We start from the raw sequence: 24,574 nt of genomic DNA, 5'->3' as shown, positions 1-24,574 counted from the left end.
CCGGGTGGGTCCCCACGCGACAATTCTCGGGCGTTTATTTGCGCGGAAATTGCTTGGCATAACCTTGGCTAGACAGGTCGTCGGTTTCTATCTCTCTGGCTTATTTCCCACCTCTGGTCTTCTTGGCTCTTGGCACTTGGAACCTCTTGGCATTTCGGGGCTCGAGGGTTCCTCCGCTTCAAATCCGCCTCTTTCTCCGGAGGAATTCTTCAATTCTTACGTGGCGAAACCCCCATTATCTTTGTTTTTCGCCTCAGATAATGGGCTATCAATTGCTCCTGGAGACACGGTGCCTGAATACATGATTGACCCGAGTGATCCGATCTAGGTTGCACTGTCTTACATTGCGCTATTCCTCCATTCTCATTGGGTCTACTATCGGGCGATACTCCAATTCTTTATTTTTATTTTCTTCTCGTATCTTCTTCGCTTGGACCTAAAACCCATATGACCCTCCACTCATGGCGGACGATTCTATGCCGCGAGAGGAGATACTCGGGGTTGTGATTGGGGCAGTTGCGCTGTTTTCCCTGATCAGCATGATTCCGGTGTAAGTACGGAGGCGCGATAAGTCTTGGCAACCCCCGCGCTTCATGCATGCGAATTGTTCTCGAACTTCCGAAGTGCCGATAACTGATTTGTATGATTTTCCGTCCAGGATGATCATGAGGCATCACCGACGACGCGCCGCCATGCGGGCCATGGCCGCATCCCGAGTTCTCCCACCGGTACAGTTGCAGAACGTGTTAGGCCAACCTGTGTCTGTGGACCGATGGTTGGAAGAACAAAACGTGCCTGCCAATGCGCAGCAATACGGCCAAGATACTTGGTAAGTGCGCTATTCCAGCATTCCACCGGTCTCCGATTCCGGCTGCCCCTCCTCGAGCCTTTTGGCCCCGCGGCTGGATGATGTCGTGTGGGGACACTAGGGCTGGGCACTCGGTCCCTCCGCCCTATCGGGATCCGCGAGTTTTCGTGGAGGCGGATTCATGGTTTCTGGGCAAGGCGTTATTGCGCCCAGGGCCAATTTCCGGCGTTCCTGGATAAACATACGTGGTCTTGGCTAGAGATAGCAGGCCGTGCAAGCGACTCTGGACACATCGACTGAATCTTCTAGAATCAAGCTAACTCGCCCAGCCCCATCTGTCTGTCAGCACTATCTTCGTCCCCATACCTCGCCTGTCCCGATCCAGTCGTGCTGGCTGACGACCAGCATAATCCCAACCCGACTACACGGTCAGACCCCCGCTGCAGCTGCGGGGCACATTCCCCGCCCGATAGCGAGGTCCTCGTACTCAATCGCTGCAAGCATGCCTTCCATCTGGATTGTCTAAAGTCGTGGTTTGAATACCGTCGGTACAAGTGTCCGATCTGCCAAGCTTCGTATTCGCCAGAGGAGGAGGCACGAGGATGATTTCCAGAAATAATTGTTGACCTGCATGCATGATCCTGCGGGGTTGCCCAAGTGCAACTTGCATTTGGTCAGCGATATGCCCTTTGGCTATCGGATCAATACGGCTTCTTTCTTATATTTTTCTCCCTTTTCTTTTACCTCTTTTGTCTTGCTTTGCTTTTGAGATATCCGTCAACGTGACATGACATGTTTGTTCATTTCGTTCTTTGATCTGCATTTATCCATTCGCCATCTGTCCAAATAGGCCGCAGATGATCTTGTTTTATGTATCTATACGCAATCATACTCATCATGATCGTGATGAAATGGGCTATGTATATTGACCGAATGGACACCTTCCTAGTCTGTTTTCACAAAAATGTATACACTAAATCACCATGATTGTACTCTCATCTTCTCATCGTCCGCGATACAATAATCGGGCACCCAAATAGGAAATTTATCTCGGCACTCCGCGTTTCCCGTCTCTACGGAGACAACTTGTAAGATGCTCCCATTTTTTAATTTCCCCCAATGACACAATAATTCCATGTATACCACGGAGTAGCATCGGACTCTCCTATCACACACATCTCATCAAAAACCAATCAAACACCTCCACCATGGGCTTAACTGCCAAAGAAACCAACCTCGTCGAGATCGCCAGAGATACCATCAATGCAATCCCAAGGTCAAGTACCCACAGTGTCTCCAGCGCAGCCCTCTCAATCAGCGGCCAGGTTTTCACCGCCGTGAACGTGTTCCACTTCACGGGCGGACCATGTGCCGAACTGGTAGTCCTCGGTGTAGCCGCCGGAGCCGGGACTCCTCGCCTATCGCACATTGTCGCTGTTGGCGAAGACGGCCACGACGGAATCATCCTCAATCCCTGCGGTCGGTGTCGACAGGTGCTGTACGATTTGCATCCTGGAATTCGGGTTATTGTGCAGAAGGGCGGCAAGGCGGAATCTGTCGCTATTGATGAGTTGCTGCCTTATGCTTATGAGCCTAGGGAGTGAGATACAATTATGTGCATAATGGAGATGCCGAAGTTACCGGTGTGGAATACTACGGAGTGACAGTCGAGCCGATCTAAAAATACATTTCGACGAACTAGGCTCCATAGTTCACTAATAGCCTGAGTCAATCCAATCAGCATATTCGCTTCCTAAAACCGTGTCCTTTGTGACTGCCGCCGATATAGGAGTCTCGTATTCGCGCGCAGAAGTATCAGACCCGGCCCCGGTATTGTTGTACTCATAGTAGAGTGGTGTAGCTCCCTCTGCTAACGTTGTCCAGCCCTTGGCATTGACTATACCACCCAGGTTGGAGTTCTGGTAGATGACGCGAGCAAGGCCTCGCCATGGACGGCCAAGATAGACAGTGCCATCGAGGACAGCACTGGATACAGCCTTTATATTGCAGCGGTCGAGTGCATACCAGGTGGTGTCGGTGGTTGTCTGGCGCGAACTGGCGGTGATGGCGCCAGGGCCGTTGGAGACTATGTCGCAATTGCTGAACCAGGCGGAGGCGGCGCCGAAGATGTAGTCCACGGCTCCTGTAAACTGTTAGTATCTATAGTGAGATAGGGATGTGATAGAAAATGACTTACCCTCGATCCTGCTGTTGGCATAGTACTGTGTTCCCGACTTGGCATACAAGGTATCCTGGTATCCACTGAACTGACACGCATAGAAGCCAAGTTTATCGGCATTGGCGACGAGTCTAGTACAGTCAGTCAATAATCCAATACCAAAGCAAAGCAAAGAAATATACTCACGCAACAGCCTGCGCGCCTTTCCCGAACCCGTTAACCACATTGATATTGTGCATCTTGAACCCATCCGCGACAACGTTCACGGTAGCACTCGCATCCAGTGAGCCAGCCTCGGGCGAAGATATCGTATGCGTAATGATAACAGTGTTCTCCTTATACGTCTCCTCATAGGTCGTCTCGCCATACAAAGTCAGAGCGCCGGCATAGTTTATAGTAAGCTGTTCCTCGTACGTGCCGCTTGTGACATAGATACAAGCTGCCGCTGAGGAAGAGCCGAGGGCAGTAAGTGCAGCGCCGATAGTCGGGTATTTCCCGCTCGATCCGACTGTCAGGCAACCTGCGGGGGCAGTCGTTCTAGCTGTTCGGGTGGCTAGTTTGGCGGGTGCGCCCAGGACCGCCGTGCTGAGGGCTGCGAGGATGAAAGCGTGTAGTTGCATTGGTAAATTGGTGTTTACCGGAGAGAAGGGAATGATTTCAGGTTATGTACTCTACGTCTTTATAGAAGTTGTTTCTCCACCGGAACTTGTATAGTTATGGGACATAATTTTCCGAGATAAAGCAATATTTCCTCATCAAGGGGCGAATATATTCAATTATATCCACAGTCCAATTCCTATTTGTTTCACGGAGTCCCACCCCGTTGCGTAGAAGTGGATATCCAGGGCAGATCGTAGATCGGGGAGAATAACGCGGGAAAGTCACCGGAGGATAACCCATTGGGTAATCAAAGGGAATTTATGGACCCTATATCTGTTTGAAAGTGAATGAATGACATTGACTGAAGAAATTATTCCTCGAATGGCGGGCCTGGGGCTAAAATAGATTGTTTTATTTCTCCGTTGACGAAACATTGAAACTATCCACATGCGAAACACTTAATAGATTAGAGAAGAGAAAAGGAGAAGACAAGTTATGAAAGGTATAAAACTAGAAACTTAGTTATTCCGACCATAGCTGCGATACCATACCTTCAATCACCACGCCATGTCGATAACAAAAGCCCTCGCAGTCTTTGCCCTCCTCGGCTCATCTCTCGCCCTACCAGACAAAGCAAGACGCCACCATGCTCGTGCTTCATCTTGCACACCAGTAGCAGGCGGATCTTCTTCAATCGACGATGTTCCCGCTATCACATCAGCAATCGCCTCGTGCGGCAAGGGAGGCACTATAGTCATCCCCGCTGGCACGACCTACAACCTGAAGAGCACATTGGACTTTGCGGGGTGTGTCGACTGTGACTTCCAGCTAGAAGGCACCTTGAAATTCAGCTCGTCGACATCTACCTGGAAGGGACAGACAGCAATGATCAATATCAAGAACATTGACGGACTTAGATTCCGATCTGTAACAGGCAGCGGAGTCATCGACGGAAATGGGCAAGATGCGTACGCATTCCTTTTCTTCTCTTTTCGCTCATCCCAGTCCACTAATATCACGTATAGATGGGATCTCTTCGCAACAGACAGCACCTACGCACGCCCAACCCTCCTCTACATCACCGGCGGCTCCAACATCGAAGTCTCAAACCTCCGCCAAAAAAACCCACCCAACGTCTTCAACTCCGTCAAGGGAAACACCAAGACGGCGAAATTCCTCAATCTAAAAATGGACGCCACGTCCAAGAGCGACAATGAGCCGAAGAACACAGACGGCTTCGACATCGGCGCCAGCACAGACGTGACCATCAGCAACGTGAACGTGAAGAACGACGACGACTGCGTGGCATTCAAGCCCGGTGCAGACGGCGTCACAGTTACGGATATTACCTGCACCGGAAGCCATGGGCTGTCGGTGGGGTCGCTGGGGAAGAGTGCCGAGGACGTCGTGAAGAATGTGTATGTGTCCGGCGCGACAATGGTTAACTCGACCAAGGCGGCGGGGATTAAGACGTATCCTACTGGTAATGGTCATGCCATGTCGACGGTGAGTAATGTTACTTTCACTGGTGTTGTGGTTGATGGGTGCGACTATGCGATTCAGATCCAGAGTTGTTATGGGGAGGATAGTGATTACTGTGTGCTGAATCCTGGGGATGCGGATTTGACGGGCGTTGTTTTTGAGAAGTTTAGTGGGAAGACGAGTGGGAAGTATAAGGCTGTCACGGGCAATCTTGATTGTGGATCTCTTGGGACTTGTGATGTCAAGGTTAGTGCTTATACTGTTGAGGCGCCATCTGGGGGTAGTGAGGTGTTGTGCGCTAATACCCCGTCGGCTTTGGGGGTGACGTGCACGGCTGGTGCCTCGGGTTGAGAATAAGGAGACATATGTATAGTTAAGTGAAGAAACTGAAAAGAAAGTTCTATACAATTTTGCGGTATATAATATGTGTTCGTCATACATGTGTGATCTCTAGCGCAGTACGCCAGAAACCCCGTTCTAATGCTTATGAGGAGGCAATCATCTTGTCCTTCACGTAGAGGTCGACATACTGGTCGACGTCGTAGTTCTCCAGCTGGGAGCGGTCCCAGCCCAGCTTCAGCAGCTCATCAACACGGGCCTTATCAAAGTGCGCCTCGATGTGACGCTTGTACTTGGCCAGAATCTCGGGCTTGGCCTCCTCGCGGCGGAGACGGTGGCCCAGAGGAGCCTCGACGACAACCTCCTCGAGGACAGTGCCGTCGTTCAAGGTGACAGTCAGCGCATTGGGGATGGTGCGCTTGGTGGGATCGTGGTAGTCGGTGGTGAACTTGGGGTCCTCCACGCAGCGGATCTTCTTGCGGAGAGACTCCAGCAGAGGGGAGGTGGCAGCCTCGGAGCCGTCAGCGTAGTCGCTAGCGGTCAGGCGGCCGAAGACGAGCATGGTGGCAACCATGTACTGCACACAGTGGTCGCGGTCGGCGAAGTTGTCCATCTCCTTGAACTGCTTGTCGATAATGCGAATGCATGCCTCGTGTGTGCGGTTGGTGATCTCCTTGATGTCCTTGGCGCTCTTGCCCATGGACGCAAGCTTGGCATTGACCTTTTCAGCGGCCTCAATGGCAGTCTGGGAGTGGAACTCGGCTTACAGGAGTTAGCTGTCGTCAATTCTGTATAGTCATTTCTTCAAATTTGAACTTACCAGGGTAGGAAACCTTGAACAAAACGTTCTCCATGACGTAACTGCCGTAGGGGCGCTGGAACTGGAACTTCTTGCCCTTGAACAGGACATCGTAGAAGCCCCAGGTAGGAGCAGTGAGAACAGTGCGGAGACCACCCTCACCCCTCTGGACCTTGAGAACCAGGTTGACAGCGCGCTGACAGGCGTCACCGGCAGCCCATGACTTACGCGACATGGTGTTGGGCGAGTGGCGGTAGGTTCGGAGAGACTGGCCGTCAACCCAAGCCTGGGTAATAGCATCGGCGGTCTGCTTCTCGGTAAGACCCAACATCTTGGAGACGACAGCGGCGGTCGCAACCTTGACGAGAACAACGTGGTCGAGGCCGACCTTGTTGAAGGAGTTCTCCAGAGCCAGGACACCCTGGATCTCGTGGGCCTTGATCATGGCCTCCAAAACATCATGGATCTTCAGGATCTTGCCGTTGCCGAGGTTTCCGCCGGCGCGGTTGGTGCGGGAGACCCAATCGGCCACAGCCAGGATACCACCGAGGTTGTCCGAGGGGTGACCCCACTCAGCAGCGAGCCAGCAGTCATTGTAGTCGAGCCAGCGGATCATAGCACCGATGTTGAAAGCGCCATTGACGGGGTCCAGCTGGTAAGGAGTGCCCAGCACACGGGTACCATTGGGGACAACAGTGCCCTCCACAACGGGGCCAAGGAGCTTCGTGCACTCCTTGAACTTCAGAGCCTCCAATCCACAGCCAAGGGTGTCTAGGAACACCAGACGGGCAGTGTCAAACTGTAAAATTTAGAATTAGTCGGTGCTTAATCTAACCGGGCCGGGCAAACTTACTGCCAAGTCGGAATCCACCTTATAGTCGTGGATGTAACTGGCCATGTCCTGAATTTCAGTGTCATAGGACTTGTCGGTGTGCACCGCCGGGGCGGCAGATTGACGAGCAGCCATTGTAGAGAAACGGGGAGTGCGAGGCACCGAGATACGCGGAGAGATGGAGAGGGAAGAAGTCAAAGTGGGAAATCTGGAGATGCGGGCCAAAGTGCGGGGAGACGTGTGGGTCAGGCGTCTCACTGCGGGCAAGGACATAGTGAAGAAGGGTTTGGAATAGGATTGTTGATCAACAATTGACACAATTGGAGAGACTAAGAGGGGGAGATGGTCAGTTATTTAAAACAAATCATGGACGAAAGGAGAAATGTTGGGGAAAAAAGGGAGAGAAAGGCCGGGGATGTGTTCCAAGCTGACTTCATACTGCCGAGGGTCGGTTACAGTCGGGTATTACATCTCTCTACCCTTTGTACAGGCCTTTGTATGCCTTCTTATTCTTTGTTTATGGGGTTGACTACCTTGTCTACAGACGGTAGACTGATAATTGCACTATTACTTTCTCAATAGGCCGAGTTGATTGCTATGTTACCGTCGGTTGAGCTTCCTGGCCAAAATCCGAGGATCGGACATAAAAGGACAGCAACAGACCAGGATGCAAGATGTAGCGAACATCGGAATATACGGTCCGAATGTGCAAGGAAAGGACAAGTCAAAGGAGCAAAAATGTTGTTCGAAGGAGCTCACCCCGAGCTCATCTGGGCCGCTGCCCTCGGCTGATCTGCGAGCTCACGTGCAGATCATCACCCCAGGGGGCTTTCCCCAATCCCCAATCCCCAATTCCCCACCTTTTCTCTTTTCCTCCTTTCTGTCGTCACCATCACTCTAGGATATCAGTGGAATATTCCCATGGCCTCTTCTGTATCAGTCTTATACAGAGACTTGACGATTTCTCCATAGATAGCTTTGGCAAAGAGCGGGGGCACGGCATTCCCAATCTGCTTGCGCATGAATCTCCCAGCAAACTGGAAGTCCAGGGGAAATGTCTGCAACAGGGCCATCTCACGACTGGTATAGGGCCGGGTACCCGAGGGGTGGTAGTTGTATTCGCCACCTCCGCAAGTAATTGTCCTGGCTAGAGAATGGCGATCAAAAGACGGTCGGTGGCTCAAAGCCCAACGCACCAGTGCCGCTTCAACGTTGTGGTCGTCGGCATCGGGAGGAATGTTGTCAATCGTGGACGAAATGGTCTCACGAGGACGTAAACCGTGACCAGGCATGCCGTGAGTGGGTTGCGCATAATGTGGTAGAGCTTCACCGGGTCTATGAACACGTTGTTAGATATAAATTGGAATATGAAAAGCATCGTCTTTCACTCCACTTACCCCGCAGCAATGAGAAGCAGTCTCTTGCGCTCCTGAGGCACTCCATATTCATCACAGCCCAGCACCGACCAGCGAACGGAATATCCAAATTCAACCATGTCCAGGACAACTCGATTGAAGATAACGGGGAATCGTTGCGGTAACCCCATGGTTTCCTCCATGGTCAACACCCGGGGACGGGACTCCCGAATCAGACTTCCAGCCGAAAATACGCACGCCGAGTTGGCGTCATCGCGAGGACAGGGCACAGTATGAGCAGGAGACCAGGTTTGACACGGAGGTGAGCAATGTGCAATATCCACTCGCAGGAATTTCGGATCGTTGGTAAGAAAACTGAAAAAGTCGGAATGCTCGACCTCTACATCGTCAAAATTCAGCTGATAGGTTTCTAGTGCATGCTTATCGATATCCACGGCCCATTGGAGCTTGACGCCGGCTTGCTTAGCCCCGCAAGACACACCACCAGCACCGCAGTATGCGTCACCAAAGGTGTATGCACGATCAGGGACGGTCAAATCAATCACGCCCTGTCGTTCGAGATCCCTGGCCATGGAAGACACCCTAGCCTCGCCGAAAGGCACAGTGTGGCCTCTCCATTCCGCACGCAGCTGGTTCGCGCGCTTTCCAAGTCCTAGGTCTGATTCGACAAAGGTCAACCATTCAATGGCACACTGCTCTGCACTTAAAGGTGCATTACCAGGAATAATGACAACTCCGTTCTGGCGAATGGTGAGCTTCAGTCGACAAATCAGTTCATCTCCCGGTGTGAGGTTATTGAAGTCAGTCCGATAGTTGGTGAAGCGGATGGACACAACCCGCCTAACTTTCTTGATGCTGATAAGGTCGGTCTTCTGAGTGAGCCAGACCAATTCATTGTTAAGTTTTGGCAAATATGTCTTGGCTTCGGGGTGCGTGGTGCGGTAAAGATGCCGTCCGAAAAAAAGCAGATCATGCGGCTGAGGAATCATGTCCTCGACACGCAGGAAGGAGCCGTCATCAAGCTCCAGAGATATTCCGGGTTTGAACACAACACCCCCAATGTCTATTTCTTGCTGCACTGTCTGCGGTATTGGGCTGCAGCTGGCGGACTGGTTGCTGATGAGAGATGAGTTGCCAGAGGAAGACCGGTCACTCGCTGAGTCGTCGCCGGCGTCAATGACGGAGGCAGCCCCAACGTGTGTTATTCCAGAGGTCAATTCCTCAATGTCTTGATTAGTCTCATCATCGCAGGTGAGGTCGATGACGATCTGCAGTCTCTCGGTGGGCTGGAAGGTGTGGCTGGCCTCCTGCATGGGTGGAGTGGTATAGACCGCCGACGGATCTAACATGATGATACCTTCATCGGGCATTGTCCGCTCATGACTGACTGCTCGAAACTCTGCAGTGCTCACAGGGACTGGGTCTCCAAAGGGAGACACTGAAATACGGGATCGATCATTGATATCAGCCATCGGTGTGATGGTTGACTGATGAAAATGTTCCATATTCGGCTCGGATGATGCTAAATCCGGGATCTAAATGAAGGCGAAGAAGATGAAGTTCGATTCAAACCGATGAATGATCTTAGAGATCTTCTTGAAGGTCTTTTTCCGGTATGGTCTCACGTTCGGATGAGTTGGCCTTCAGAAACACTTCTATTTCTATAGCCGGTTCAGACTAACCCGCGCAAGTGAGCACAATTTGGATTCAAGAGATGGCAGGTTTGCCAGACCTTCTATACATAACAGGTCCAACTGAAGCAACACGGATTCGTCTTTGTATTTTTATTTGGTCTACAAAGCAGAGATGATATCTAGCTCTGTGCCACATGAAAGACTGGCATAAAGCCATGGTATTCATTTTATCTCATTGAAGGTCCGCATAGATGCTCCAATCTGGTTTGTATACTCATCTATGTTTGTATGTCAATATCAACTCTATAGACGCTTAGCCCGTTCCGGATAGTAGGGCATGCCCGGGGAATGCCCGGGCACGTGCCCATAGGCCACTGCTTACTCATATCCCCCCGAAGTCGGCCCGGACGACCACGGGAGGGAAGAGAAAATTTCTGTGGGCACCGAAGAACCACAACCGCAATGGAATATTTTCCTCCCTCTTTCTCTCTCTTCTTGGGGTGGTGTTCATTTTCAGTGGTCACCATTCTCTGATCTTCACTCCTTCTTTTACGTGATCTGGTTTAGGTAAGTCGCATGATTTCATTGTTTTCAGCTACTTTATGCAAAGCTGCCCCTCTGTCTCTTGTGATGAATTATGGTATTTTATAGATGTTAGACTTCCTAAACAATTGTTGCGGATAAACACCTGGACTGATTTGAGACACTTCAATCTTGCTATACTGTGAATGCGATGTGAACACTGGTACTAAGTGTCTTCGTCCATTGCAGAAAACCTACTCTTCGTCAGGATGTGTGGTATCATTGCGCTGATCCAGGCGAACCCCTCGTCTGCGGCCGCCGTGGATCTCCACGAGGCACTTTACCTTCTCCAACGTGAGTTCCGGCCAGAATATATATACCTGCGACCGCGAGACTAAAGGTTCTGGTATCACAGATCGTGGTCAGGATGCAGCCGGTATTGCGACATGCGCATCCGGCGGCCGGATCTACCAACTTAAGGCCAACGGCATGGCTGCCAAGGTCTTCCAGGAAGGTGCTAAGGTTTCCAACCTCCCCGGTTCCATGGGAATTGGCCACCTGCGCTATCCGACCGCGGGATCTAGTGCCAACGCCGAGGCCCAGCCGTTCTACGTGAACAGCCCCTACGGTATCTGCTTTGCGCACAACGGTAACCTCATCAATGCCGGGGACCTCCGGAAGCACCTTGACCTTGAAGCCCACCGTCACATCAACACCGACAGTGACAGCGAGCTGATGCTCAACGTCTTCGCCGATGAGCTCAGCGAGACCAAGAAGGCCCGTGTCAACCACGAGGACGTCTTCGCCAGCTTGAGTCGCATGTACAAGCGTTGCGAGGGTGGATGGGCCTGCACTGCTATGCTTGCTGGTAAGTTATGAATCATTCGTGGTGTCCTCTCGTCCATAGCGCTAACTCGCGAGTAGGCTTTGGTATCTTGGGTTTCCGTGACTCCTACGGTATACGCCCCCTCATTCTGGGCTCTCGTCAGTCCGCGGATGGGCCCGGCATGGACTACATGATGGCCTCTGAATCAGTAGCCCTGGATCAACTAGGTTTCTCCGACCACCGTGACATTAAGCCTGGTGAGGCGGTCATCATCGCCAAGGGTGGTGAGCCGGTCTTCCGCCAGGTGGCCCCCCAGAAGGCCTATGCCCCGGATATTTTCGAGTATGTCTACTTCGCTCGCCCCGACTCCGTCATGGATGGTATCAGTGTGTACCGTAGCCGGCAACGCATGGGTGACCGTCTCGGTGCACGGATCCTCGAAGTCTTGGGTCCCGACGTTGTCAAGGACATTGACGTGGTCATTCCCATTCCTGAAACGGCGACTACGTCCGCGACCAACGTCGCCCAATATCTTAACAAGCCTTACTGCCAGGGTTTCGTCAAGAACCGTTATGTCTTCCGCACTTTTATCATGCCGGAGCAGAAGACACGGCAACGTGGTGTCCGCCGCAAGCTCAATGCCATGAAGGCTGAGTTCAAGGGCCGCAACGTCCTGCTGGTTGATGACAGTATTGTGCGTGGTACTACTAGTCGCGAAATTGTCAACATGGCCCGGGAAGCCGGCGCCAAGAAGGTCTACCTTGCCAGCTGCGCGCCGGAGATCACACATGCTCACATCTACGGTATTGATCTGGCCTCTCCTCAGGAGTTGGTTGCGCACAATCGGGACTCCGCGGCTATCGCCAAGCACATTGGCGCGGAAGCGGTTGTCTTCCAAACTCTGCCTGATCTGAAGGATGCCTGTGCTTCGGTTGCCCGTGAGAATGGTCAGGAGGAGCCCACAAACTTCGAGGTCGGTGTCTTCAGTGGTAGCTACATTACCCCTGTTTCATCCGGTTACTTCGAACATCTGGAGGCCGTCCGTGGCGAAGGCCGCAAGGTCAAGGCTGTTGACAAGGCCAAGGAGGCTGTCACCAATGGCTGTGCCAACATGACCGACTTCCAGATTGCCGCGCATGGAGTCACTATGGACACCAATGGCAAGATCATCCCTGCCATTGACAATGAGTCGTCGGCAATTGGTGCCGGCACGCAGACCAGCAACTCCGAAGACCAACAGAACCCTAAGGTCTCGGACCGCATGGACATCAGCATCCACAACCAGGCTGACCATGAGGCATGAGGCATTATTACGAGACATCTGATTTCCATTTTTTTTTTTAATTTTTTTTTCTCTACCGTTCTGGTAACTTGCATTGGGTATCTGGGCGTTTATTTGAGGGAGCATATTTGCTGAGTGGCTGATTTGCTACTGTATGATATGGAAATGATGCTCAAAGCATTGAAAATACCAAGACCCGATGTCTTGAGATACACTTGTCAATAACTCTTGATGAAACAAAAATAAATGCAATATTCAATGTTGTTGAAATGCTGTTCTTTCGTCGTTGGCTGTCCCGAAGAGGCAGGTCACGTGCCTGTCATTGGCCAGTAGCATTCCCTCCGCATCATCGACAGACCCACGATGCGCTCATCGGCATGAATTAAGCTTAGCCCTCTGTTCGGTTGAAATGAATTGATACATCTTGTTATATCGGTTCTCGTATACGTTGCTTCCCTTGCAATATTGAACGAAATTGACGCTCCTTCTCTATATAATGGAACGCCGCATTACTCGTTCTGCAGCCCGGGCAGCCTCTGCATGGAGTGCGGGAGAAAACAGCCCGTCTGTCACTCAACCACCAAACACTACTAAAGGGAACAAACGAAAGCATCGAACCCCCAATAATCTGAATACACCCAAAATTAAAACAGTCAATGAGGTGAAATCTTCCAATGATTCCGATCCTGCAGTTAAACAAGAAAAAGTGTTGCCTCCTCCTTTGTTCGATGAGCTCCCTCATAACCTAGGGTCTATGCCGGCCCCTTTGTCTGTAGCAACACAGCCCACAGACTCAATTACTGGATCTGACAAGGAAAATCAAACTTTAGACGGCAGCCAAATTGGCAATCCGGCTACTGAGCTCCAAGACACTGTGAACAAAGCTACAACCAAGTTGAAGAAAGAACCCAAGATTCAAACTACCCAAAGCGGCCGCAAGCCAAAGAAGAATACTTATGGCTTGACGCCTGGTATCTCTCCTTTCCCCGAATTTGTTCGCCCAAATGCCGAGGAGTGCGAAGATGTCAATCGGCTGTTGTCTAGCATCCATGGCGTAGTCACTGCTCCGGCAACTATTCCTGAGCCATCCCTGACAGTCACCGGGTGTGGTGAGGTCCCATCCGTTCTGGACGCTTTAATCCGAACTCTTCTCAGCGGCGCTACTACAGGTAACAATGCCGCCAAGGCCTTTGGTGGGCTTGTGCAACGATTTGGCATTCTTTCAGAAGGCATCGGCAAGGGAAGCGTGAATTGGGATGCCGTACGGCAGGCCACAGTGAAAGACGTGTTTGAAGCGATCAAAAGTGGCGGCTTGGCCGACATCAAAAGCAAGAACCTCAAGGCGATTCTTGACATAGTCCACGAAGACAACCAGGCGCGTCGAGCTACATTGTTAGATTCCGAGTCCAAGAACGACTCAATGTCCAACCTGGCACCTGAAAAGGCTGAAAAGGACAAGCAATACGAGATTGCCTGCGCAGATCAAAACTTCCTCTCCCTCAACCACCTCCACAATCTCACCAGTGAAGAAGCCATGACCGATCTGATCAAGTACCCCGGAATCGGACCCAAGACAGCCGCTTGCGTGATCCTGTTCTGCCTCCAACGGCCCTGTTTCGCCGTCGACACGCACATCTTCCGACTCTGTCGTTGGCTCGGATGGATCCCCGCCCGTGCAAACGAAGTAACCGCCTTCAGCCACCTGGAAGTGCGCATCCCCGACCATTTGAAGTACTCGCTCCACCAGCTGTTCATCCGGCATGGGAAGATCTGCCCCCGGTGCCGAGCTGCTACCGGCCAGTCCAGTGCTGGCTGGGAGGACGGCTGTGTCATTGATCACCTTTTAACTCGCGACGGCAAGCGCAAGAGCAATGGTCCGACTGTGGTTTCTAAAAAGAAGGCTCCTGCTACGAGCGCGGCTGGTAAGCGCAAGAGAATGAGCAAGGACTCCGAGGAGGAGACTGAGGAAAGCCTGAGTTCGCTTTCCGACGGAACGAGTGACGAGTGAATGCATTATGACAACGAAATTATGTGAAGTGAAGGTGGAATCTTTACGAGGATTGATCGTATCAATCTATGACGACGAATGGCTTAAGCCGAATATATGATTATATATTTACCATATCGCTATTGGTCTCAATACAAGTGTGTTATTATTGCTAAACACCATAAATTAAGTCTGATATTTCCTAGATGATCGCTGGTCTACCTATGTTGTCGTATAGCACAAGTACCCCTTATCGCCTTATCGTAAACACGAAAAGTCACCAGAAACTCCCTTTACTCCCGACAACACTTTCCAGTTGTCCAATTGCACCAATTCCCGCCATGGGCTGTCTGGCATCCCACATTCCGCCCTCGCTGCGCACTCTTCTGGAGGCCTACGCCCCTCCCGGGTCGGCAGAGTACGCCCCGCACGTCGGAGTCGCGTTGACCTCCCTTCTCGCCGTGTACGTGGGGTACCTCTACATCCAAAGCTTGCGAGAGGCAGCGGTCGTTTTCAATGTTCCTATCCCGTCAGAAATTCGCAACAGCAGGTCGATCAAGACATGGGATGATGTTCAGGGGCTGCAGAAAATAGTGTTGGAGGATCAAGCTCAGGGAGTGAGTTAATATGCCTGGTCTTTGACTCGGGGTCCTTCTCTTTTTCTCGTTCTTGCGCTAATTGCTCTTCTACTACACAGAAATGGAACAACGACTTGATTGTGAGCTACTGTCCTGCCGATGGGAGGGTGCTCGGTAACGGAATCAAGCCCGCCACGGTTGAAGATGTCAACGAAGTCGTTCGGGTTGCGGGAGCTGCTCAACCGGAGTGGGCAAAGACTACCTTTGCAGAGCGCAGAAAGGTTCTCCGGACATTGTTGAAGTATGTGGATTGGGATATTTGCTCCGCCCTATGAAACTATTGCGCTATGTCTACGCCCCGTGAAGCTTGTCCAACTAACATCCCGCAGATATGTCCTAGACCACCAAGACGACCTCGTTACCGCATGCTGTCTCGATTCGGGTAAAACAAAAGTCGACGGTTCGTTCGGCGAGATCCTTGTGACAGTGGAGAAGCTCAAGTGGACAATCGACCATGGCGAGAAGGCACTGCTGCCAGAGCGCCGGCCGACCAATTTCCTGATGATGTACAAGAAGAACACGGTCACATATGAACCGCTGGGCGTGGTGGGTGCCTGTGTGTCCTGGAACTACCCGTTACACAATTTCATCGGTCCGATCATCAGCGCGCTGTTCACCGGTAACGCAGTGGTTGTCAAGCCGTCTGAGCAGACCGCATGGTCCGCAGTCTACTTCCTCGAGATGGTGCGCGGCGCGCTCTCTAGCTGTGGCCACTCGCGCGATCTGGTCCAGACGCTAGTCTGTCTACCTAATGTTGCCGATGCATTCACCTCGCACCCTGATATCGCGCATATAACATTCATTGGATCCCGGCCCGTTGCCCACCACGTCTGCACATCAGCAGCCAAGTCACTCATTCCCGTATGTGTCGAATTGGGCGGCAAAGACCCTGCCGTGATCCTGGACGACTCCCGCACTCTCCGCAATCTCCCTTCCATCGCATCTATCCTCATGCGCGGTGTCTTCCAATCATCCGGCCAGAACTGCATCGGCATCGAGCGTATCATCGCTCTCCCCAACCCATACGACCGACTCATCGAAATCGTAACCCCACGCATTCAAAATCTCCACCTCGGCTCCGTCCTCCTCGACACCGCAACCCCAGACGTCGGTGCGATGATCTCACCAGTATCATTCGCCAACCTCGAGAAACTCATCAACGAAGCCGTGCAACAAGGCGCCCGCCTCCTCGCCGGCGGCACCGAACACAAACACCCAGTCCACCAACACGGCCACTACTTCACACCAACCCTACTAGTAGACGTGACACGCGACATGCGGATCGCGCAAACAGAGCTCTTCGCCCCGGTCTTCCTGATGATGCGCGCCGAGTCCGTCCCCGACGCAATCGCCATCGCAAACTCAACGCCATACGCACTAGGCGCGAGCGTCTTCGGACACCGACAATCGGACGTGCAAGCCTGCGTGTCACGAATCTCCGCCGGCATGGTCGCAATCAACGACTTCGGTGCCTTTTACGCCGTGCAGCTGCCGTTTGGCGGCGTGCGCGGGTCCGGATATGGCCGGTTCGCGGGCGAGGAGGGACTCCGCGGTCTGTGCAATATCAAGGCTGTTTGCGTTGATCGGTTCCCTACTTTGATTGGTACTGGGATCCCGCCACGCGTGGACTATCCTATCCAGAACCGGGCGGACGCGGCGGACGCGAAGGGTGGGGTTGCGGCTTGGGAGATGTGTAAGGGTATTGTTGAGATGGGGTATGAGTTGACGCTGGGTGGGCGTATTGCTGGTATTCTGCGGTTGTTGAGGAATATGTGATGTTTGCTATTTGGGAAATGTTCAAAATTCCTGTTTCATATCGATCTTTTGTACTATACATAGTCCATATTGCTTGAGTGATATCTCTGGCTGTGGGAATATTTAATTCAAAGTGTATTCATATTTCACATCTAACTTTTGTTACAACACCAATCTAAAATCCGGGTATAACGCTAACAACAAAGTCCTCATGCACTCGGAAAAATCTCATGGAGGAAGAGGAGGGCCGAACTTCTTCAGCCAGTGATCCTCGGTCCGGAACGAACTTTCCATCATCCAATTCCCCAATGGTTCCCGGAAGGGTTCAAGAACCTCATCGACAAAGCGCGAGCCCTCGAGATCCAGGATATCCAACTGACCATTACAGAACAGTTGACCAGTCGGGAAACCATGGGCATACTCAACCTGCGCAGGAAGACGCAGCAGGAAATCCGACAACCAGCGCGCAAACTTCCCATTCATCTCGTTATAGGTATTTGGGTTCGTCCTCGCAAGTTCCATATTATCGACAGTCCACTTCGTGATCTCGGACGACCAGCTAGGCAAAGACTCCGCACTAGCACGGAGGAGAGCCTCGAAGAAAGCCAAGTTGAGGTGTGGCTTGTCACGGCCGATGCGGGTCACAGCGAGGAAGTGCTCGGATGGGATAGTAAAGTAGATGTCGCGGCCCTGGTTCTCTGATTTGTAGCGGCAGAGGAACTCGTCGATTTTGAGGAGGGAGAGCATGGCGTTGAAGTTCTGGTGACGGATTGCGTTCTGGATTCCTTCGTGCAGGGCTTTGCGGTCCACTTCGGTCAGGGTCGAGGGTGATAGTTGGCCCTTTCCATGGGTCCAATTGCACGAGGTCATGCGCAGCATCTCCAGGAAAGCAACGTCTTCTGGGGGGAAACCGTTGCTGCGGCCTCGGAGGAGATGGGATGGGAATTTGCACAGGTCCAGTGCGGGCATGTTGACGGTCAATCCCACATCCACACATTGAAGCTCGGTGGTGACCATCGGCAAGACATGGAGCGTGTACTCATGGATCCCTTTCGCCGCGTTCGGGGCCATCCGGAAGAACTCCGGGGGCATGCAAGCGATTTCCCTCATCGGCCCGCCCTTCCCATGGAATACGCGGATTCTGTCGTCCTTACGCGCTATAAACTTTTCAAGGGCAGCCCGCTCGTTCTCATCCGTCACGATACCGGCGTTGATCCAGCGACGATAGATGGTGAGGATCTGCATTGTTGGAACCTGTTCGCGCACGCGGTCCACGGTACACCACCTGCACTTGAAGACGGCTTCCTGTAAGCGGGCGCGCTCGTCCAGTGTGAGGGGAACGTAGTCGAGCGGGACCATCATACGGTCAATAACCTTGCTGCGGGGGTTTTCGAGCGCATCGTTCCAGAACGCAAGGAGGATGAGAGCGCGATATATGTGTTCACCGGAGAGGGCGCGCGACAGGAACGGCGAAGCTCGAGGAAAGTTTAGATTGAGCGAGTGTAGGAAGATCTGCTCGATGATCTCGACGGGCAGGGCCTCAAGGAGGGACAACATCCTGCGGTGAGTATGCGGGCGCGAGATTCTAGGTGTGGGCGAATTAGAAGGACGGTCATAGGGGCTCGATCTCGACCGCGAAGACCGAGATGAGCTGCTCCGAATCGGGTTCTTGAAGGTGCGACGGCGCTTCGATTTGGGGATAGCGGACGAATGCGAACTTGCGGGCGTAGGCGGAGCCAGCTTTGTCCGCGTCACGGGTTCATCTTCGCGTTTTGGTGGGCTCATGGAGCAATTGAACGTTCTCACTATCTAGGGTACATCGATCTGTGAGCTGGAATCATTTCTGAGTCGTGTATGAGAATTATTCAGTGTTGCAGTATGTTTTTCGCATATCAACTTTGGAAAGTATACAACTTTGCAGGCCAAGTCCGTAACCCCGTCTGATTGGCGGGGGAGAGCCCGACAGGTGTTAGGGCTAGCCACTTAAGGGCTGGTAGGTCACATGGTAGCACGTGATGTCTCCCCACTCTGTTCCTAAATTGGGTTTAGCCCGTTATCAAATGACGTCAGGGTCTATCAGCAAAAGAAAAGTTGTCGAACAAGAAGAATATCATTCCAAAGGAGTCAACATGGTTAAATTAGAAATCAGACCTGGAGACATTTTAAAGGCTAGATGGCCCATTTAGGATCCACCAATTGCCCCACAAAGCCAGCCTTGTCAAAAGATTCTGCACTTTTGAATAATCCAGCCGAAATCAAGGAACAGCCTGGTGTCGATGTCGAAATGACGGAATGATCGTTGGACTGTTCCTGGTGCCTTGTGTATCTAATTTAGCGATTGCAAACTTTCACTCCTTTTCTCTCATTCCTCCACAAACCTTGAATTCTGTCATAGCTTCCCCAACTACGTCACCGGCGTCTGCACCTTCTGATCTCTGACGCCTCGCAAGACAAGCTTAGCTGCATGAACTTGTCTATCAATCGCCTTTTCTGGACACCACTTACACCACTTACGTATCTAAACAGGAAATTATCAGTCCCTGTCTTAGATGATCACCCTTGCCATTCTTATTTAAACCACCGGTCCATCTACTTTACTGTCTTCAATATGCACCCTTTCAGTGATCCAACAGTCCATACACACGCTTCCTCCAGCTCAGACTCTACTCTCAGCTCCAAACCGAGATAAACACTTCATACAAAACAACCAAACAACCTCAAGAAAACCTTTTCATCTTCAATATGGGTTGCGTCGTCTCTTGCGTATGTGAACCCCATCTGCTTTCTATGCGATCTCAACTAACATCCCGCCTCTAGATCCAAAGCGTCTTCCGCGCCATCGGTAGCTGCCTCATGGCTATCGTCAATGCCGTCGGCTCCATCTTGCACGCCATCATCAGCGGCGTGGTCACAGTGATCGATGCCATCATCTCCTGTCTGACCTGCGGCTCCTGTGGAAAAAGTAGACGAAGTCGGCGATCAGCAGTCTGATAAGAAACAAACCATCATGTCTGTGTGCGCCTCTTGAGTCCATGGGGATAAGAGGGCTTGGATATGGGTTCTACGATTGTTATGCCAGCGCGGATTTTCTTTTGTTATTATACCTTCTTGGAGTAAATACCCCATGGCGCAGTTTTTTAATTGTGAATTATGAATCAAATTTTGGGTTATGAATTACTTTACCTCGATTTACATTGCTTCTCTTCCATGAATGATATAATTGTAGAGGATGCATGTACGCATGGTAAGTTTTGAAGTATGAATTTACATTGGTGAGTATTAATCTTGGAAGCAAGTATATCAATTCCCATCTTCTAATGAGGACGACTCGACATATCGCAACAAATCCTGTTTTGCATCTGCGGGTATATCACCCCAACGCTCATTCAAGATAACATCTGCGAACGGATCCCCAGGCCCACTCCCATAGCGCCGGACAAGGGAATAATGTGAATGCTGTAGCGGCCAGCGAGCAGGGACACGACAATTCGCAGCACGGAACGATATCCGCAGCAAGCGACGAAAAGGCTCGATCTTGCGCGTTCGAATGAGCCGATATGTGATATCCGAAGATCGGTCCGGCCGCGCCTCATCCTCGTCCAGGTAAAAGTCCGCAGAGAGCAGCTGCAAGAACTCGAACTGCGCATCCGACCAGGGCGAGCGCAAGACCTTGTCCGGAATGCGGCCAGGCCCAATAGCCACCGCGCACGGCAGCCGGAAGAGGTCGTTCTCGTGGTATATCTCGTGGGGTTTGCGGATCTGCACAGCCCCAAAATGGAACCAGATTGCCACTTTGCGGTCGACAGTGCGGGACGGGGTCCGTGAAGTGTCCTCCACCTGTGCGGGGATCACCAAATCGCCTTTCCCGCGCCGGCCGAGTACGGCCCAGTCACAGGCTTCTAGGTTTTCGAAGCGTGGGTCCAGATTTGACAGCACTGCTTGGTCGTCCGGGTGGAAGACTAGGCCGGCGCATTTGCGTCGGATGGTATGCGCAACGTACTCACGCTGGCATTTCCGGAACAGGGGGAGTGTGCACCACCGACATGCCAGCAGGTCGGTCTGTAATTGTTGGCGCTCTTTCCAGGGCAAGGCCCAGAAGTCCAAAGGTGGGGGTAGGAAATCCGGGGTAAAAAATCCCTCTCGCGAGCCTAGATTGGGACTGCTGAATGCAAGCCGAATGAGCCAGGTATAGAGCAATGGAGTGGACAGGGCTTGGCTGAGACGTGGTGAGGCACGAGGGAGGTTCACTTCAAGACTATGAAGAAAGATCAATTGCAGGATTTCCACGGGCAGTGACTCCAGGCGCGAGCACGGGTGGTCGGCCAATGGATCAGACGGGCCTGAGCCCATTTGCAACGTGCGTCTAAAGGTGATGTGTTATTATATGGCTTGTATAGCTTGATCGTAGCAAGACGGTGTTCACTTGTAAGATCACACGGTATTTTTATGGTCGTAAAGGGCCAGGGGGAAGAGCAGAAACGGATATGGTTTATCTCAATGGAAACACAGTCCATATATCGACTGCAGACTTCGCATAATGTTGTCCCTGTAGCTCCTCGTGACTCATAGGAGAGGCGCTTGACAACGCTTCCAGCGCAGTCTCCAATGAAAAGAGCAATTGAAAGGAAAACCCCGGCCCATTGCTGAGAGAGGGGTAGGACCCAGGGGATGTGGGTAAACTGAGGTGAGCTGCGTGTCTTGGCAAAGCCAGCTTGAGAGCTCGTCATCAAGCGAGATTCTGTATGTGGCTCAATCTTTAGTGCATCTTATCAGATTGGAATAGATTGCTGCTCAGTATTTCTTGTCGGAGTTCCAAAATAACCATTTTTCAAGTGATACTTCACTATATATCCTCACTCAACCTACGAAGATATATATCGGACGTACAATGTTTATTGCCTTATTTTGTTCTAAACCAGAGCCCATCTCCCGATCAATTGGTTTAATATCTTGTTGAAAAGTACTAGATTACAGTGGAATCTATTAATGAACGCAGAAACGACAAATGTATTGTTTCTATACACATCCCAACTGCCCCACCACACTATCGGAGGTATCTGACCACACACTGGCTGAATAGCCGTCTTCTTGGCTCCAAAAGTCATGATCACGTAGTGCAATGGAGCGAGGAATAAAAAGGCGGATTTGAGGCCACAAGAGTCCACGCTTAAACAGCGGACAGATCGCCGAAGCGCTCCTACAGAAGGGAATGGTATAAGTATCGCAATGGACGTATTGTTCTCAGCAAGACAGTCAACACGTACCTTGTAGCCAGGGGGCATCCACTTGCCCTTGGAGACGAGGGAAGCGGTCTTCTCGTCGATCTCGGGCTGGGCGGCGGCAACCTCGTCCTAAAAAAGCAGACATGTGAGTAATGGTCCCAATTCTGCAGTCTACAGCAGATAATACGTACGACAGTGAGGTCCTCGAAGGGACGGGCGGTCTCGATGTTCTCCAGGGTCTTCTGCAAGTTCTTCAACTCAGCCTCGACCTTACCCTTGGTAGCCTCGGCGTTCTGGACAGCCTGGGCCTCGAAGGCGTCAATGGCCTTCAGCTGGCGATTGACATCGTAGGTAGCGGGCTTGAAGGCCTTGAAGTGGTTCTCGAGCTCGTCGACGATGGCCTGGTTCTTCAGGATGCCGCGGTAGTGGCTGAAGTCAACAGTCTGGGGGTGCTCGGAGAGGACCTGGACCTTGCGGCGAGCCTCGTCATTGCGCTTCTTGAAAGCTTGGAGGGAGGTAGCGGTCTGGCCGCGGAGGCCGAGGGAGGTCGACACCTTGACCCAGTCGATCTTGAGAGCGGCGCTGCGCTGTTTTCGGGTGAAGGGAGTTAGCGGGAGTTATCCGGACGGGTTGACAAGGGATTGTCATAGCGAGGAGCAGGAGCGAAACATACAGCAGCCATTGTGACGGGTATGATAGAGGTTGGGGGTGGGGAGAAGAGAGGGGAGTTCAATGTGCAGGGAGTTGCCGAACGAGGAGCGACCGGAAGGTTTGGATTGTTCAAATCACGTGATGTCCATTCCGAAATCCACCGTGCATTGTATAGGCGACAAATTATAGAGCGATCGTGTTAATTCTTGTAAATAACTTATAAATAGCTTATATCTTTTCTCACTACGAAGTTCAGGTTGATTAATTGACTCATCCGCGGGTTCAATTGTTTTTTGGGCTAAATTGTGTACACTATGGGCGACAACATGCCAGATATCTTCATCTGGCAATCATAACCCAAGTCCCTCGTAGAACCTTAAATAGGGTCACTCGTTATATGCTGAGAGCCATGATGGAGTTAACGATATCGTTGTCGTTCTCCCGAAGAGCCTTGACGGCCTTCTTGCGGGACACGTTTGCTTGTGCCATGACCAGCTCGATATCCTTGGACTCGAGGTTGGTCTCATCGACCTCCTCACCATCATCCTCCTCGTCCTCCTTCTTATCCTCGGTCTCGGGGGCCTTGCCCTTGCCGAGAATCTCCTCGTGGTCGTGACCGGCGTGGTCGCCGGTGGCCTCGGAGGCAGCGAGCTGCTGGGCGGCGGAAGCCTGGGCCTGGGAGTTCAGGTCCTCAATCTTGGCCTCACCGAAGATGCTAAAAGGATGTTAGTGAATGTCGTTCACAGATGAGCGAGTCCAATTGGGTTTCACGTACATCCAGCAGTTGCTGTTGGGAGAACGGTAAACCTCGGGCTGGTTGACAACGAAGAGGATCTTTAATACCAACAATTAGCATCTCCATGGTAAAAATATATCAAGCGATTTCATCTCGTTGGTAGCCAGTGTTGCGCTTCATGGTTGCAATCACATTGTACTTGGCGGGGTAGAAAATCTCATGACGGTCGCATCGGGATCACATACGTTCTTGGGGCGGCGGAGGGTGACACGGGTGATGCCAGGGACGAGCTTCAGACCGAGCTTGCCAATGGCCTTGCGGGCCTTCTTCTCACCACGAGAGTGGATAGCGACAGCGGCACCGGCGGGAATGTTGGGCTCATCGCCAGCCTCGGAGCCAGACTCAGAGGAGCTCTCCTCGACGGTCTTGGTGACCTCGTCATCGTGGATTTCTTCAACGCGGGGATCAGCCATTTTTGCGATGTAAAAGGGCCTAAGATGAATGCGAAAAAGAGTTGATTAGTTGGGTTGGTTCGTTCGGCAATGGATGTCAGGGCTGGTTGAATGGTATGAGAGCGGGCATAGTAGGAGAGAATGGTCAACCCCCCACGAATCGCCCACACTAAGGGAAGGGCGGAAACTGATGTTGAAAAGTCGATAATTCAGTCGAGTAAACACTCATACATACCTGAGAGGTAAATATCAAGCTGTTGGGAGTGGGGATGGATTTTGTTGAAGGTGAAGGTGCGTAGCTGTGCGCCAGACCGAACCCGAAAATCATTAGCGAGCGCGCGCCCCCAGACTGCCCTGCACACATTGCCCTATATGGAACTACATCACCAATTCCAAACTAGATTGGCTAATAATTTATAGATCCCATCTAGATCAAAATATATCAATAATACAG

The 24,574-nt window shown here is 51.8% G+C and overlaps 14 protein-coding genes across 14 annotated transcripts; 7 read left to right on the top strand and 7 right to left on the bottom strand.

Annotated features, from left to right (window-relative positions):
• Positions 1 to 461: 461 nt before the first annotated feature.
• Positions 462 to 1,414, top strand: N7518_009615 (uncharacterized protein; the record flags this gene model as incomplete). Its single annotated transcript, XM_057190541.1, has 3 exons — positions 462 to 550; positions 659 to 829; positions 1,138 to 1,414. The coding sequence occupies 3 exons, from the start codon at positions 462 to 464 to the stop codon at positions 1,412 to 1,414; spliced, it is 537 nt and encodes a 178-aa protein (XP_057038197.1).
• Positions 1,415 to 2,016: 602 nt separating this feature from the next.
• Positions 2,017 to 2,412, top strand: N7518_009614 (cytidine deaminase family protein; the record flags this gene model as incomplete). The annotated part of the gene is made up of 1 exon (XM_057190540.1): positions 2,017 to 2,412. The coding sequence occupies one exon, from the start codon at positions 2,017 to 2,019 to the stop codon at positions 2,410 to 2,412; it is 396 nt and encodes a 131-aa protein (XP_057038196.1).
• Positions 2,413 to 2,523: 111 nt separating this feature from the next.
• Positions 2,524 to 3,607, bottom strand: pmeA (putative pectin methylesterase; the record flags this gene model as incomplete). The annotated part of the gene is made up of 3 exons (XM_057190539.1): positions 2,524 to 2,951; positions 3,006 to 3,118; positions 3,174 to 3,607. 3 exons carry the CDS (start codon positions 3,605 to 3,607, stop codon positions 2,524 to 2,526), a joined length of 975 nt encoding a protein of 324 aa, XP_057038195.1.
• A 547-nt stretch (positions 3,608 to 4,154) lies between these two features.
• Positions 4,155 to 5,420, top strand: N7518_009612 (putative extracellular exo-polygalacturonase; the record flags this gene model as incomplete). The annotated part of the gene is made up of 1 exon (XM_057190538.1): positions 4,155 to 5,420. One exon carries the CDS (start codon positions 4,155 to 4,157, stop codon positions 5,418 to 5,420), a length of 1,266 nt encoding a protein of 421 aa, XP_057038194.1.
• A 133-nt stretch (positions 5,421 to 5,553) lies between these two features.
• N7518_009611 (putative 2-methylcitrate dehydratase) lies at positions 5,554 to 7,312 on the bottom strand (the record flags this gene model as incomplete). Its single annotated transcript, XM_057190537.1, has 3 exons — positions 5,554 to 6,170; positions 6,229 to 7,006; positions 7,061 to 7,312. The coding sequence occupies 3 exons, from the start codon at positions 7,310 to 7,312 to the stop codon at positions 5,554 to 5,556; spliced, it is 1,647 nt and encodes a 548-aa protein (XP_057038193.1).
• Positions 7,313 to 7,944: 632 nt separating this feature from the next.
• On the bottom strand, positions 7,945 to 9,887 carry N7518_009610 (DNA cytosine methyltransferase; the record flags this gene model as incomplete). Its single annotated transcript, XM_057190536.1, has 2 exons — positions 7,945 to 8,374; positions 8,437 to 9,887. 2 exons carry the CDS (start codon positions 9,885 to 9,887, stop codon positions 7,945 to 7,947), a joined length of 1,881 nt encoding a protein of 626 aa, XP_057038192.1.
• Positions 9,888 to 10,840: 953 nt separating this feature from the next.
• N7518_009609 (amidophosphoribosyltransferase) lies at positions 10,841 to 12,700 on the top strand (the record flags this gene model as incomplete). The annotated part of the gene is made up of 3 exons (XM_057190535.1): positions 10,841 to 10,925; positions 10,987 to 11,439; positions 11,496 to 12,700. 3 exons carry the CDS (start codon positions 10,841 to 10,843, stop codon positions 12,698 to 12,700), a joined length of 1,743 nt encoding a protein of 580 aa, XP_057038191.1.
• Positions 12,701 to 13,175: 475 nt separating this feature from the next.
• N7518_009608 (endonuclease III domain-containing protein) lies at positions 13,176 to 14,687 on the top strand (the record flags this gene model as incomplete). Its single annotated transcript, XM_057190534.1, has 1 exon — positions 13,176 to 14,687. One exon carries the CDS (start codon positions 13,176 to 13,178, stop codon positions 14,685 to 14,687), a length of 1,512 nt encoding a protein of 503 aa, XP_057038190.1.
• A 185-nt stretch (positions 14,688 to 14,872) lies between these two features.
• On the top strand, positions 14,873 to 17,080 carry N7518_009607 (aldehyde dehydrogenase family protein; the record flags this gene model as incomplete). The annotated part of the gene is made up of 3 exons (XM_057190533.1): positions 14,873 to 15,283; positions 15,364 to 15,545; positions 15,634 to 17,080. The coding sequence occupies 3 exons, from the start codon at positions 14,873 to 14,875 to the stop codon at positions 17,078 to 17,080; spliced, it is 2,040 nt and encodes a 679-aa protein (XP_057038189.1).
• Positions 17,081 to 17,287: 207 nt separating this feature from the next.
• Positions 17,288 to 18,844, bottom strand: N7518_009606 (uncharacterized protein; the record flags this gene model as incomplete). The annotated part of the gene is made up of 1 exon (XM_057190532.1): positions 17,288 to 18,844. The coding sequence occupies one exon, from the start codon at positions 18,842 to 18,844 to the stop codon at positions 17,288 to 17,290; it is 1,557 nt and encodes a 518-aa protein (XP_057038188.1).
• Positions 18,845 to 19,801: 957 nt separating this feature from the next.
• Positions 19,802 to 20,050, top strand: N7518_009605 (uncharacterized protein; the record flags this gene model as incomplete). The annotated part of the gene is made up of 2 exons (XM_057190531.1): positions 19,802 to 19,822; positions 19,877 to 20,050. The coding sequence occupies 2 exons, from the start codon at positions 19,802 to 19,804 to the stop codon at positions 20,048 to 20,050; spliced, it is 195 nt and encodes a 64-aa protein (XP_057038187.1).
• Positions 20,051 to 20,359: 309 nt separating this feature from the next.
• On the bottom strand, positions 20,360 to 21,409 carry N7518_009604 (uncharacterized protein; the record flags this gene model as incomplete). Its single annotated transcript, XM_057190530.1, has 1 exon — positions 20,360 to 21,409. The coding sequence occupies one exon, from the start codon at positions 21,407 to 21,409 to the stop codon at positions 20,360 to 20,362; it is 1,050 nt and encodes a 349-aa protein (XP_057038186.1).
• Positions 21,410 to 22,226: 817 nt separating this feature from the next.
• On the bottom strand, positions 22,227 to 22,963 carry N7518_009603 (F1F0 ATP synthase subunit d; the record flags this gene model as incomplete). Its single annotated transcript, XM_057190529.1, has 4 exons — positions 22,227 to 22,256; positions 22,324 to 22,410; positions 22,473 to 22,868; positions 22,955 to 22,963. 4 exons carry the CDS (start codon positions 22,961 to 22,963, stop codon positions 22,227 to 22,229), a joined length of 522 nt encoding a protein of 173 aa, XP_057038185.1.
• A 312-nt stretch (positions 22,964 to 23,275) lies between these two features.
• On the bottom strand, positions 23,276 to 24,426 carry N7518_009602 (nascent polypeptide-associated complex subunit alpha). Its single transcript, XM_057190528.1, has 4 exons — positions 24,356 to 24,426; positions 23,914 to 24,160; positions 23,708 to 23,766; positions 23,276 to 23,647 (listed from the first exon to the last, which is right to left on the bottom strand). Exons 2-4 carry the CDS (start codon positions 24,139 to 24,141, stop codon positions 23,326 to 23,328), a joined length of 609 nt encoding a protein of 202 aa, XP_057038184.1. The 5' UTR covers positions 24,142 to 24,160; positions 24,356 to 24,426; the 3' UTR covers positions 23,276 to 23,325.
• Between the last annotated feature and the right edge of the window lie 148 nt (positions 24,427 to 24,574).

This window comes from Penicillium psychrosexuale (assembly GCF_028828465.1).
Source record: "Penicillium psychrosexuale strain IBT 29551 chromosome Unknown utg000005l, whole genome shotgun sequence".
In the NCBI taxonomy this organism is placed as follows: Eukaryota; Fungi; Ascomycota; class Eurotiomycetes; order Eurotiales; family Aspergillaceae; genus Penicillium; species Penicillium psychrosexuale.
The sequence above is the reverse complement of the archived record's forward strand: the minus strand, read 5'-3'. Positions and strand labels throughout refer to the sequence as shown.

What these genes read in the sequence shown, in the direction of transcription:
- N7518_009602 (XM_057190528.1), bottom strand. Translation starts at nt 24,141, where the DNA reads ATGGCTGATCCCCGCGTTGAAGAAATCCACGATGACGAGGTCACCAAG. An exon ending in CCCTCCGCCGCCCCAAGAAC is followed by an intron (nt 23,767 to 23,913) that starts GTATGTGATCCC and finishes TTGGTATTAAAG; the next exon opens with ATCCTCTTCGTTGTCAACCA. An exon ending in CCCAACAGCAACTGCTGGAT is followed by an intron (nt 23,648 to 23,707) that starts GTACGTGAAACC and finishes ACATCCTTTTAG; the next exon opens with CATCTTCGGTGAGGCCAAGA.